This window comes from Heloderma suspectum, chromosome W, assembly GCF_057233095.1.
Source record: "Heloderma suspectum isolate Gila_16-S chromosome W, 16-S_ref, whole genome shotgun sequence".
NCBI classification, from domain to species: domain Eukaryota; kingdom Metazoa; phylum Chordata; class Lepidosauria; order Squamata; family Helodermatidae; genus Heloderma; species Heloderma suspectum.
The window spans coordinates 52971508-52985225 of NC_139475.1; the positions used below are offsets into that span (position 1 = coordinate 52971508).

General features: G+C 60.6%; 1 protein-coding gene across 6 annotated transcripts in view; it reads right to left on the reverse strand.

Annotated features, from left to right (window-relative positions):
- LOC146334024 (microtubule-associated serine/threonine-protein kinase 3-like) overlaps positions 1–13718 on the reverse strand; it is a 39551-nt gene that overhangs the window by 12175 nt on the left and 13658 nt on the right. For 3 of the 6 annotated variants that reach the window (XM_084825208.1, XM_084825205.1, XM_084825207.1), the window contains 16 exons: positions 13425–13495; positions 13017–13102; positions 12348–12556; positions 11296–11434; positions 11015–11147; positions 9874–10039; positions 8024–8125; positions 7810–7932; positions 7340–7449; positions 6971–7119; positions 6227–6471; positions 4113–4319; positions 3590–3816; positions 2614–2736; positions 1093–1229; positions 813–994 (listed from right to left, as the gene is read on the reverse strand). In XM_084825208.1, the coding sequence (XP_084681334.1) occupies positions 813–994; positions 1093–1229; positions 2614–2736; positions 3590–3816; positions 4113–4319; positions 6227–6471; positions 6971–7119; positions 7340–7449; positions 7810–7932; positions 8024–8125; positions 9874–10039; positions 11015–11147; positions 11296–11434; positions 12348–12556; positions 13017–13102; positions 13425–13495 (2409 nt within the window). Of the gene's footprint in view, positions 1–812; positions 1020–1092; positions 1230–2613; positions 2737–3589; positions 3817–4112; positions 4320–6226; positions 6472–6970; positions 7120–7339; positions 7450–7809; positions 7933–8023; positions 8126–9873; positions 10040–11014; positions 11148–11295; positions 11435–12347; positions 12592–13016; positions 13103–13424; positions 13496–13718 lie in introns of those variants that run through there. The other 3 variants (XM_084825206.1, XM_084825209.1, XM_084825210.1) reach the window with 2 other exon arrangements.

Consider the following 13718-nt stretch of genomic DNA (forward strand, 5'->3'; position numbering starts at 1 on the left):
GATCATGTGGCCTTTCCCAGCTTTCAGCTGCTGTGCGCCGCCCGGAGAGTTTCAGCGTGTGGGTGGTGCAGGAAGGTGATAAGGGAATCAATGAAACCCTCCCCGTTTCTGGGTCGAAGCCCGATATTCCCTTCTTGCTCTGCCTTGGAAGGGGAGACGCCAGTCTCCCCCTGCAACACGTTCCGGACGCTGTTCCCTGAAGAAAGCAAGATGGGCGTGGCGGCCCGAAACCAGGCACTGTGGTTCCGTTATGATTGCCATGCCGTTTGTGGAGGGGGGGTGTCATTCGTCCCAGAAGCGGTTCAGGTTTATGCAAGCCTCGGACAAGCTCCGGAGAAGGGGTGTAGAACCCTTTCCAGCCCAAGGGCCAAATTCCACTCCACAGGAGCTCTCGGGGCCGCAGTCCACGGGTGGGTGGGGCCAAAGGCAAAAGGGCTGGGGCAAAGAATACCCCCCAAATCATAGAATAGCAGGGTTGCAAGGGGCCTGTGAGACCATCGAGTCCAACCCCCTGCTTCATGCAGGGCTCCAAGTCAGAGCATCCCTACAGAATCATAGAATAGTAGGGTTGGAAGGGGTCAGTAAGACCATCAAGTCCAACCCCAGCATGCTATTGTTTGAGGCTCTTCCTGACAGTCGCTCAGCCTTCAGAGAGGCTTTTCAGCCTTTTAGAACTGGGGGGATGGATGCACCAAAGCCGGGAAGCCATCAAACGACTGGCCGCTGGGGTGACGTTTGCCCAGCCCCAGGAGAACGCCTTTGCTCAGGAGGCTTGGAGCGGGCAGCAGGGCTGGAGGAGAGAGGCACCCTACCTGGCGGGTGGTCCGGGGCAGGGCTGCGGCAAGGGGGGGTCGGCCCAGGGGACAGGCTGTGGGTCGGGGAGCCAGGCAGGCTCTCGCCGGACGAGAGCGAGTGATGGAGGCCAGAGGAGAAGCTGCGGCTGGGGTAAAGCCCGGAGGTTTGCTTGGAGATCTTCTTGAAGAGGGATTTCCTCCTAGGAAAGGCGGGGGAAAGGGCACCTATTCATCCACTCCTTCCTTTACTCACGTGTCGATGACAGGCAGACAGCACTGCCTGTCCGTGCCGACTCACCGGTCTTGGCTGTCGCGCTTCCGGCTCTTCTTGCTCCGACGGGCCATTCGGGTCTTGGAGCTGTTCTTGCGGACCGGGCCCACCCGAATAGTCGTGTTCTCCAGGGCGGTGGTCCGCAGCGCCACCTTGTTCCCGCTCTGCCAGAGAGAGAGAGAGAGAGAGGGAGGGCTGTCACTGGACTCCGGGCTGCGCCGTGGACCCAGGGGGGCCAGCGTGCAGAGTGCCGGGCCGAGCGGAAGGCGGGGGCTGTGTGCGAGGTTGGGCGTCGTTTGGGCAGCCCCACACGCCGACCGCTTTGAGCTGGATCCCGTCAGTTCTTCTCTCTTGGCCCTGTGAAATCCGTGCAGGGCATCCCTGTGTTATCCAAAACACCGTGGAACTGTGGAACTCCCTTCAGATGGAAATCGGGCTGCCTCCCCCTGATGCTGTCGCTCAGGTGTCAGTTAAAGCGGTACTTCCTCGTACACGCTTCGGGGGTGCAGGCAAGCGCGCCACTTGTTTTCTGGTGTTGTACTGATGCTGTGGAGCTGAAGGGCGTCAGGACCAGGGCTTTCTCAGGGGCAGCCCCACAGCCTTGGGACTGCCTGCCCAGGGAGATACGCAGGGTCTCATCGTAAAAAAATTTAAATTATTGCTATACTTTTTGAATTATTCTGTTGTAAACTACCCTGGAGGTTCTACTGAAGACGGGCATTAAAATATTTCAGATAAATAAGGGTGCACTCTTATGCATGCTTAGACAGAAAAAGTCCTACAATCCTATACACGTTTAGACGGAAAAAGTCCTACCATCCTATGCACATTGAGACGGAAAAAGCCTACAATCCTATGCAGGTTGAGATGGAAAAAGTCCTACAATCCTAGGCAGGTTGAGACGGAAAAAGTCCTACACTCCTATGCACGTTGAGACGGAAAAAGTCCTACACTCCTATGCACGTTGAGACGGAAAAAGTCCTACACTCCTATGCACGTTGAGACAGAAAAAAGTCCTACACTCCTATGCACGTTGAGACAGAAAAAGGTCCTACATTCCTATGCACGTTGAGGCAGAAAAAATTCCTACAATCCTATGCATGTTGAGGCAGAAAAATTCCTACTATCCTATGCACGTTTAGACAGAAAAAAGTCCTACACTCCTATGCACGTTTAGACAGAAAAAAGTCCTACACTCCTATGCACGTTTAGACAGAAAAAGTCCTACACTCCTATGCACGTTTAGACAGAAAAAGTCCTACACTCCTATGCACGCTGAGGCAGAAAAAATTCCTACAATCCTATGCATGTTGAGGCAGAAAAATTCCTACCATCCTATGCATGTTTATATAGAAAACAGTCCTACAATCCTATGCATGTTTAGGGTGTTCACATGTCAGATTTTCCTTGTGGAGAAGGATGGGATCTAAATATAAAGCCATATAAATCAAAGTCTTTGTGCGTGATGTGCTGTTTTGGCCTCGCCCTCCACTGTGGTCCTCCCCTGAGCCCCTGGGGCCGTTTTCCCAGGTGGGCTCAACCACACACCTTCAGCAGCAGCTCCACCACATCCATGTGGACCAGCCCCAGCACCGACTCGCCGTTCACGTGCGTGATGAGGTCTCCCGCGCGGAGCCCAGCCTCCTGAGCCGGGCTGCCATCTTCCACGCTCTGCAACAGAGATGCACAAGCCCCGTTTCTGACTGTTTTGCAAAGCCCGCCTCTGCAAAACAATCCTATGCATGTTCAGGCAGAAAAATGTCCTATCATCCTATGCAGGTTTAGGCAGGAAGTCCTACAATCCTATGCACGTTTAGGCAGGAAAAGTCCTACAATCCTATGCACGTTTAGGCAGGAAAAGTCCTACAATCCTATGCACGGTTAGACAGAAAAGGTCCTACAATCCTATGCACGTTTAGACAGAAAAAAGTCCTACACTCCTATGCACGTTTAGACAGAAAAAAGTCCTACACTCCTATGCACGTTTAGACAGAAAAAAGTCCTACAATCCTATGCACGTTTAGACAGAAAAAAGTCCTACAATCCTATGCACGTTTAGACAGAAAAAAGTCCTACAATCCTATGCACGTTTAGACAGAAAAAAGTCCTACAATCCTATGCACGTTTAGACAGAAAAAAGTCCTACAATCCTATGCACGTTTAGACAGAAAAAAGTCCTACACTCCTATGCACGTTTAGACAGAAAAAAGTCCTACAATCCTATGCATGTTTAGACAGTGTTGCTGGCTGGGGAATGCTGGGAGTCGCAAGATGTGTTTTTTCTGCCTAAACATGCATAGGATTGCGCCTCGACATTGGGGAGGGAGCGAGGGGCAGCTCTCCTCAGCCTCCAGCAGCCCCCCTGCCCCAATGCCTCCATGCATCGTGCAGAAGCCGCCCTGCCAGAGCCCGGCTTTGCCTGGGGAGGGGGCTGCGGCCCAGCAGCACAGCTCCCGCCCTGCATGCAGAAGGTTGCAGGTTCCACCTGCTGCCACTACACGGCCCTTGTGCAGCCTCCACTCACCCAGACCATGTGCTGCACCGTGTAGACGTCACTGTCCCCCATGTAGACCCGGATGGCACGCAGGGCAAAGCCGTATTTCTTGCCGGAGCTGTGGATGACCACAGGGGGGTGCTGGCTGGGGGCTCCCAGGGGCGGGTCCCGGCTGGGGGAGGAGTCCCGGGACAAGGGGTTGGAAGGCAGGGAGCGGGGCGAGGCGGGGCTCCTCAGGGTCGCGCCCCCCCAGTCGTCTGCGAAAACAGCCTTGTTATTCCCACTGAAATCGTATTATCTTGTCCTTTATTATTAATAATAATTGGGATCCCGCCACCCAATAAAGCAATCAGCCCCCCGGGGAGGGCCATCACCCGCTTGGCCAGGGTACTGCAGCACCCATCATGCCTGGGCACAGAGGGAAGGTGGAACCTGGTGCCCCAAAGACGACAATGGCGAGAGTGTGCCGACTCGGGGGCCGCCCCCGGAAAGGGGGCATCTGATTCCCGGCCCCGTTTGCCCCGAGACGGCTTGAGGCGGGCCCGGCACTGACCTGAGCTGATGACGAGCGAGAGCGCAGCGACCGAGGCCGACTTGGGGACCCTGCGGCCGGCGGACGACAGGCGCTGCTGCTTCCCGGGGGGGTCCTTGCGGCTGCCCGGCCGGCAGCTGCCCTCGGGCTCCAAGCCCCGCGGGGCGGCGTTCTTAGTGCCTGTGCTGTTGCTCCGCAGCCGGACGCAGCTCAAGCTGGCCAGGTCAGCTGCACGGCCGGGGAAAGAGAAGCGGGGGGGGGGTTCTGTAAGCCCAAAGGAACCCCCGGGAGCAACTCGGGGTTGACCCGCCCCTCTCCTCCCCTCTCCTCCCTCCCACATCGCTACGGTCCCCCACGTGCCGTTTCCTAGGCTGTGAGCGCTCGCCGGGGGGGGACGGTGACACCTGTCTTCGCGACTGATTCGACACCCCTGCTTTGTCTAAGCATCTCTCTGGAGCGAAGCTTCTCCCTCCGTGCAGCTCAGATCACCTGGCGATTCCAGGGAAAAGCAATCCTTGGAAAAGCAGGCAGGTGATCTGCTGGATGTGAACAGCAGGGGACTCAGAAGAAAGATTCGGAAGGGAAGGGAGGGGAGGGGAAGGGAAGGGAAGAGATTCAGAACAACAGGGGATTCAAAGAAAGGAGATTCAGAAGGAAAGGAAAGGAAAGGAAAGGAAAGGAAAGGAAAGGAAAGGAAAGGAAAGGAAAGGAAAGGAAAGGAAAGGAAAGGAAAGGAAAGGCAGAAAATAAGGGAAGCGAAGGGAAGGGAAGGGATTCAGAATAGCAGGGGATTCAGAAGAAAGGAGATTCAGAAGGAAAGGAAAGGAGGGGAGGGGAGGGATTCAGAACAGCAGGGGATTCAAAGAAAGGAGATTCAGAAGGAAAGGAAAGGGAAAGGAAAGGAAAAGAAAAACAGAAAATAAGGGAAGAGAAGGGAAGGGAAAGGAGGGAAGGGATTCAGAACAGCAGGGGATTCAGAAGGAAGATTCAGAAGGAATGGAAGGAGGAAAGGAGTGGAAAGGAAGGGAAGGGAAGGGAAGGGAAGGGAAGGGAAGGGAAGGGAAGGGAAGGGAAGGGAAGGGATTCAGAACAGCAGGGGATTCAAAGAAAGGAGATTCAGAAGGAAAGGAAAGGAAAGGAAAGGAAAGGAAAGGAAAGGAAAGGAAAGGAAAGGAAAGGAAAGGAAAGGAAAGGAAAGGAAAGGAAAGGAAAGGAAAGGAAAGGAAAGGAAAGGCAGAAAATAAGGGTAGAGAAGGGAAGGGAAGGGAGGGAAGGGAAGGGATTCAGAACAGCAGGAGATTCAGAAGAAAGGAGATTCAGAAGGGAAGGGAAGGGAAGGGAAGGGAAGGGAAGGGAAGGGAAGGGAAGGGAAGGGAAGGGAAGGGAAGGGAAGGGAAGTCTGAGAAACAAGACTGGTAGCATCTCTCCTGAAGAGCAGGCCAGGAGAGGCGTGGCAACCTTCCTGCGTGTGCGGCAACCTTCCTGCAAGCCCAAGAGGGCAGGGGGGCGGCTAGGACTCTGGAGGCCCTTGCGCCCATTCCCAGAGAGGGCCACGCCACTCCGTTGCAGCCAGGGCAAGGAAGAGCCTCGTGGCGGCGCTCAGCGGGGGCCTTGGGGGCCCTGGGGGTTTCGCTTACCGTCCCTCCTGCCAGCCACGCGGCCTCAGGGGAGGCACCTCCAGCTTTTCGAATGGCGGGGCGGCAGGCTGCCAAGGCGTGAAACCAACAAGCCTCCCATCGCCAGATGAAAGGGGGCGGTCTGGCCTGCTGGGGAAGCCCAGCGGGCCGGATCAGGACCTCGGGCGGGCTCGAGGATGCTGGGAGCTGTAGCCCCACACATCCGGAGGGCAGCAGCTGACAGAAACGTGTGGGAAGTGGTGGGAGCGGGAACCCATCTATTCGGGCTTTCTCGTGTTCCGATTCTTTGGGTGACCCGCTGCCGCATGTGGTGTTAGCAGTGGGATACCCTCCTGCTGTCAAAGCCCCGCCAAGCTGAATCGGACCATTTGGACCCTGGAGGGTTTCTCCCCACAAACTGAACCGGCCGCCCCATCCTCAAAGAAAAATGGGGGGGCGCTGGATGGCGGGAGCTGCTTCTGCCTTGGAACAGCCCCGAAAGACTCTCTGCGCACACACCTGCCAGTGGCAGGGCCTTGGCGGGTGCCCTCGGTGGTGGCACCGCCACCGGCTCGGAATCCCCAACCACAAAGACGGGCCGCTCCCGTTTTGCCGGCGCCCGGCAGGGGCTCTTGTCCTCGGAGGAGACAGCGAACTTGGGCATGGCTTCCAGGCTGCAGGTGGCACTGAGGATGGGCAGGCTGCGGCCACAGTCCTGGCGGAAGGCGTGGGCCGTGGATCCGCAGGAGGTCCAGGCGTGAAGCCTGCACAGGAGAAAGGGGCAGCCGCCCTTTGGTCACCGCAGAGCAGACCTAGAACTCGGCGCAAGGCGTTTGTTCCCATCTGTTTCGGCCTGAACAGGGACCACGGCTTCCCGCCCCACTGCAGGAGTTCATTCATTCAGCAATGCCAGGATGATGGTTTGTGTTACCACCAGTTGCGCACTTTACAGACAGTCAGGCTTTAATGGCTGCGGGGAGCCTTCTCGGCGGTGGCCCCTTGGCTCCACAACTCCCTCCCAGCAACGACTTGGCTGCCCACCGTGCCCCTCGCATTCAGGCCCCAGCCCCAGGTTATTTACTCGGGACACGTGCGGAGATCAAGCCAAGCGCTCCGCGCATGCTCTGAGGCAGCGCTGTGGGAGAGGAGAGGGGGCGGTGCTCGGGGCAGGAGAGGAACCGGTTGCAAGAATGGAAGGGCAAGTCTGGGAATCGTGGCGGCGCGGGCCAAAGTGTGGCCGGAGCAGGCGCCCCCTGTGCTCACCGGGTCTCGGGGGGCCGGCTCTTCTCCTCGTCTCCGGAGCCGTGATCCCAGTGCTCGGCCCGGTCGTCCTTGTCCTCGCCCCGGCCCTGCTCCGGCGCCGCAAAGCTGAGGGCAGAGGGGGTACCCAGATGCTCCAAGCTGCCGTAAACCTGGGAGGTGGAAGAGGAGGAGGAGGAGGGGATGGTAGCGGTGTGTGAGCGGAGGAGAAAATGCGACGCCCCGCCCTGCCTGGCAGCCGCCCATTTCCCCCATATATGGGGGGCTGGGAGCCCAGCATGGCAACCCCGCGGGGGCGGAAGCCCCCCGGCTCCTGGAACGGACCAGACCCCTCCCCTGCCGCCCTCCAACATGCGGGGGGCCCTCCCCAACCTTGCTGAAGCGGTGGGAGCAAGAGGAGAACTGGTGGATCTCCAGGCATGACCCCTCGTCAGGCGTCTCCTCGTCCTCGGAGCCCAGGTGCTGGTAGCGCTCGGAGCGGGCTGGGGGGGGCGAGACAAGGTTGTGGGGGGCGAGGCAGGCTGCAGACCCCACCCGATGCTGCGTCATGGCAGGGGGGGCGGAACCGCTTCCGCCCGAAGCCGCCTTCCACGTCCGAGAAGACCCCGGGAAATGCATCCCCACGGTGGGCAGGGCCACAGGGAGAAGGGGCAGGGCTGGCAGGCAAAGCACGCCAGCCCTGCGCAGCGGCATTCCGGTCGATCCCGCCGTGGACGCCGCACAAGCATCCCTGTGACGGGCCAAGGACCACGACGGATGCCAGAGCCGGCTGGAGGCCGCGATCGCTGGCCTGGCCCAGGCCCGCCTGCCGCGAGCCGTGGCTCCCCCCCCAGCCCCCTCACTGTCAAAGTAGCTGGTGTCGTCCTCCGCCTCCAGCTGAGGGACGAACTCCGCTTTCTGCCGCAGAAGCCCGTTCCAGTCCAGGCCACGGAAGAACGGGTGCTGCTTCACCTCGTGGGCCCCTCCTGAGGGACAGGATGGGGCGCACAGGTCACCACACTGAGCCCGTGCCGCTGGATCCCCCACGCCCAGGGGCCGTGCCCCCCGCCGCGCTACCTGTGCCCAGACGCTCCATGGGGCAGTGCCGCAGGAGGCGGGTGATGAGGTCCTGCGCGTCGGCTGGAAGCGCCTCGTCGCCTTCGGGCCAGATGATCTCGTCTGAAACGGAGCAGGCAGAGCGGGGCTGATCTTCCCTGGGTCCCTGCTGCTGCCGCCCCCCCGAAGCCCCCCCAGAACAGCTTTCCCCAGCCTGCTGCTCTCCAGGTTTGTTGGACTGCAACTCCCATCACCCCTCGCCATGCGCCATGCTGGCTGGGGCTGATGGGCGGGGTGATCCAAAATACACCAAGCTCCCTGCCACTGGTTTAGACGGGGGCGGGGCGGGGCGGGGTGGGATCCTCGCTTTTTGCTGAGCCCATTCCCAGGGCCACAGAGGGGCGAGGGCAAGGGCCCCAAAGCAGAAACCTTTGCGTTTCTCCGTCACAGCCAATGATATATTAGCCCTCCAGAGGCATTGGACTACCACACCCATCTACAGCTAGGCTGGCTGGGGGATGATGGGAGCTGCAGTCCAATCCGCCTGGAAGGCGCCAGGCTGGGAAAGGCAGCATTTTGCTGGCGCCGTGGTGCTACAGCGTGCGCTCACCGTAATTTTTGACACATGCACCCCGCTTGGGGGCGTGATGATGTTATATGCAAGGATTACACGCGAATACATAAATCTGCAAAGCAGCACACCGATCTGGCCGTGCCGGAAGGGCGGCCGGTCACGTCCGGCCCACATCTGTTTCGGAAAGCGGTTGGGGCGCTCTGGCGGGCTCCCGGCAGAAACCAACGGCACGCGCCACAGGACGCCCCGTGCACGTGCGCAAGAGAGCTCCTCGGGGGGCGGACGGGGGGGCTGAGTGGGGCGTGGCGTCTGGGGGCGGCTGCCAAAGCCAGCAGCACTTCCCCTAGGCGCCGCAGCCCCGGGCGAGGTTGCACCCTGCTCGCTCCCCTCCTCTCTCTCTCCGAGAGACACCCAGCCCACCGTCCCCTGGGATGCATCACATGCCGCGCGCCGGTCAGAAGGGGCCCTTTGTCTCATCCGATCCCCTGAGCTTCTCCGGTGCTTTCTGAAAGGCCCTTTTGTCATGCCAGCTGGGGCGCGCCGACCCAAAGAAAAGGCCCTCTGTTCCCTCGGCTGGCAGCTGGGAAATGCGCGGGCCCCAATTCTGCAGGGCTGCTGCCAGGCACATCAAAGGCCAGAGGTCGCAAACCTGCACCGAAGTTGCATGTGCTGTTTCGGAGCTATACATGCGAGTGACGAAAAGAGGACTAGGACTGATGTAAGTTTCGCAGGTGATTCACACCCTGTCCCAGGTCATCCCAAACCAGCGGGAAGTTTTTTCTCAGCTTAATTGCCATGCAGGGAGGTATTTGGGGGCGGGCAGGGTGTTGCAGCAAGTGGGAAGGGGGTGTTCGCCCTTCCCTCCCCAGCTCTTACGTCCCCCTTGAAAATCACCCCCTCTGTAGCAATTAAGCTGAGAAAAAAAACCCTTCAAGCGGCACCAATGGATACTCGGGGCCCTGGGAAATGCTCTTGGGGCCCTGGGAAACACCCTTGGGGCCCTGGGAAATGCACTTGGGGACCTGGGAAACGCACTTGGGGACTGGGAAACGCACTTGGGGACCTGGGAATCGCACTTGGGGACTGGGAAATGCATTTGGGGCCCTGGGAAATGCACTGAGGGCCCTGGGAAATGCATTTGGGGCCCCGGGAAATGCACTTGGGGCCCTGGGAAATGCATTCAGGGCTGGAGCCCTATGGTCCCAGGCCTAGCGATGCCCCTGTGTAACAGAGACCCTGTCTGCGACTCTGTGCAAGCAAAGCCAAGTGTTCCCCCACCAAGGGGAAGTGGACCTACCACTGATCACCTGCCCGAAGAGCTCCTCCGGGGTGTCGCCGAAGAACGGGACGCAGCCGACCAGGAACTCGTACAGGATGATGCCCATAGCCCACCAGTCCACCGGCTTCCCGTACCCCTGGATCAGGATCACCTCTGGGGCGATGTACTCCGGCGTGCCGCAGACCTATGGGCGGAGGGGACAGCGCTCTACCTGATGCTGCAACCGGGGGGGGCGTGTGCGCATCTCTGCCGAAGAACAGGATGGGGCGGTAGACCCCTGCCTAAATCCAGGGCAGGGATCCGGGCAGCCACGAGCGAGGCCTGCTCCGGATGCCTGCGGCGCAGGGGCATTTCTCGGTACTCAAAAGGTGCAGGTCCCAGGACGCAAATCCGCGTATGCTAATTGATACCAATCTATGCAAATTTAGAAATAATGGCGAGGATTTATTTAAATTTCAGGAGAAGCCAAGCCAGGCAGTTAAGTTTCTCATCTAAATAATCTCAAATAAAATAAATTAAGAACATCAAAAGAGCCCCGCTGGATCGGACCAAGGGTCCCTCACACAGCGGCCAAGTGGATCGTCCAAACCAAGGGGAAAAGATTTGTTCTCAGGCTAATTGCCATGCAGGGAGAGATTTATTTTTGGATGGGGGTGAGGTAACCATTCCCTCCCCAGCTGCAATTCCGCCTTGAAAATGGCCCCCTGCGTGGCACTTAAGATGAGATAAACTTCCATGGGGAGCAATGGTGTCAGGGCCCTGGGAAATGGATTGGGTGCCCTGGGAAATAGACTCGGGGCCCTGGGAAACAGACTCAGGGCCCCGGGAAACAGATCCAGGGGCAGTTCCAGCAAAGTCCCTGCTGAGGTGGCTTCTCAGGTGTTGGACTGCAACTCCCAGCATCCCCCAGCCAGCCCCTTCAAACACACATGGGCAAAACGGAGCGTGGGACATTTCCATGCAAGGCTGTCCAAGCAGGCCACAACCCCAGGCGCTTTCAGCCGTCCCCAACCTGGGGCCCTCCAGATGGGCCAGACGACAACGCCCATCCCCCCCTCAGGCAGCCCAGCAGGATGGGAGTTGTAGTCCAGCACACCTGGAGGGCTGTGGAAGGCAGCTCCAGCCCAGAAAGCCGCCCGCCCGCCCGCCCGGGCCGCACCTGCTTGTCCATGAACTCCCGCGCATCCTTCTCAATGTGCCCCTCGTAGAGGTTGGTGGTCAGGTTCATCAGGCCGATTTTGGACAGGCCGAAGTCCGTCAGCTTGATGTGACCCATCGAGGTGATGAGCAGGCTGCAGGAGGGGGAGAGAGCGGGGGAGAGGAGGCTGGTCTGTCTGGCCCTGCCCCCTCGTCCATTGGGCCCGCCCCCGCCTGGAGCCCGGGCACGCCCCTGCAGGGCCGGAACCGCCCCGCGCCCCTGCTCCACCTCGCCGCCCTCACTTGTCCGGCTTGAGGTCCCGGTGGACGATGCCGTAGCTGTGGAGATACTCCAGGGCCAGCACCGTCTCGGCAAAATACATCTGGGCCATGTCCACGGGGAGGGGGCCCATGTTGTTCAGCAGCGTGGCGCAGTCCCCACCTGAGGGAGAGGCAGGCTCAGGGGGGGCAGGGGATGCAGGCTGCCCGTGGGGCTGGCCCGCCCAGTCGCCCGGACTCAGGGTGGGGAACACCGGGCCCCTGGGCTAAATCCGGCCTGCCTGGGGTCCCCCGAGGGCCCCGTCCCCTTTCGCCCAGCCAGCGTCATTTGCCAGCTTGCCAGCACCGGTGCGCTTCTCCCCCCATTCCAAGCGGTCGAGGTGCCTCTCCAGACACCGAGCGACCAACAAAACAGGCCGCCGTTTTGGGAGAGCTCCTCTGACGGGCAGGGAGGGCTCCGCTCCCCCGCTTTGCGCCGCTTCCGGTCTCCACCCCACGTTCAGCATCACTGCTGCCGTGGCGCCTGAGAGCTTTGCGCCTGGGCGATGGCAAGTCGCCCCCTGCGCTTCTTCTGCGCGCTTCACTCCAGAACGGCCGTTGGCAGCTTTGGACGGGCCTCCTGGGCTTGGGGAAGGGGGAAGGCATGTGGCCCCCTCTCCCTGCTGGATTGGGCCCAGGGCCCATCTTGCCCAGCGGTGCTCACGCCGTGGCCCGCCAGCTGTCGGCCAGGAACCCATGAGCAGGACACGAGCGCACCTGCATCCTCCCACCCATGCTCCCCAGCCTCTGGTACTGGAGGGGGCGCAGAGCCATCAGGACTGGTAGCCACGGACGGCCTCCTCCTCCTCCTCCAGGAAGGTGTCCCACCCCCTTCCAAAGCCACTGAAATGGGTGGCCATCACCATTTCCTGTGGCAGCAAGTTCCACAGGTGAACGACGACCTCCCCTCTTCCAGACTGTGGCGCCGGAAGCTGCCTTCAATCCGCTCCAATCCGTGGTTCCTCCAAGCCCACATGGCCTCCCCGGGCGGGCCGGCACTCCCCCGGGCCCGAGAGCAGCCTCTCCCAGCCCCTCACCTTCCACGTACTCCATGACCATGCAGAGGTGGCGCCGAGTCTCGAAGGAGCAGAACATGCTGACCACAAAGGGGTTCTCGGCGAAGGTCAGGATGTCGCGCTCCACAAAGACCTGCTGGATCTGGTTGCGCAGCACCAGGTTCTGCTTGTTGATCTTCTTGATGGCGAAGCGCTGGCGGGTCTCCTTGTGCCGCACCAGGTAAACAGCCCTGCGGGAGGCGGTGTCTCAGCAGGGTAGACAGCCCTGCAGGAGGCGGTGTCTCAGCAGGGTAGACAGCCCTACAGAGGCGGTGTCTCAGCAGGGTAGACAGCCCTGCAGGGGCGGTGTCTCAGCAGGGACGCCGAGGCCCCCTGCCTCCCCGTTCCCTCTGAGCTGAGCGGCAGTCCTCACAGCAGCTCCCAGCCCAGTACCCTGCTCCTAACGGGGGACAGCCCAACACACCAGCCAACACGGGCAGGGGGCACGGAAAGGAAGTGTCCCAGTGACAACACAGCGTTCCCAGTTGCAAAGGGAACCATGCTGGGGTGAGCAGCTCAACAAAAGCCCTCTCCCTTCTGGCCCTGCACGGCTCTCCCTGAGGCAGCCATGATCCGGCGCTTCTCCCCCCATCCCTTCCACTCCTGCAGCCCGGAGGGGAAGGCAGCGCGCGGCTGGGCTCCGCCACTCACCCGTACACTCCGTTGCTGACCAGCTTGATGGTTTCGAAGTCGCTCTCGCAGGGCTGCCGCCGAGGGACGGGGGCAGTGGACGGGTTCTACGGGGGGGGAGGGAGAGAGAGGGGGGAGGGAGGCCGGCCGGGATCGCGCACAGGGGCGTCCGCCTGTGCGGGGTCCCACCTCTGGGCCATCGCGCCCAGGCGGTGAAATGCCCGCCCCGCCTGGCTCCCCTGATGCCTCCCTTCAGGGCCCCAAAGCGTGTGGTCCAAGACCGAGCAGGGGCCAACTGCCCTTTCGCCCTTTCAGGAAACATGGGCGGAACCTGGCCGGGGACAGGGGCATGGCCTTCTGGGGAGCTCCAGAGCGGGACCATCAGCGGTTCCGGAGCCCTGGGGCCCGGAAGGGACGGAGGGGACTCACCTCTGGGGGCTTGTTGCGCTGCTCCGGTCCCGCAGGGGAGCTGCAGTCCAACTGGTCCAGGCGGGCGATGTCTGGGGAAAGCGAGAGCAGCGGCGGGCCGGTCAGCGTCTGGCGCCGGAGACCCACCCACTCGCCAGCTGAGCCCTCGCCGCCCTCGCCGCCCTGAAAGGAAGAGGGGGGCCGGGGTGCAGCCGTCTTCCTCCTCCTCCCTCCCCATCCCTTTCCCTCACCTGCCGTGCCTTTTACGGCTGGGAGCACGAGGGCAGGGAGCGCAGAGTGGGGCAAAAATGCTGT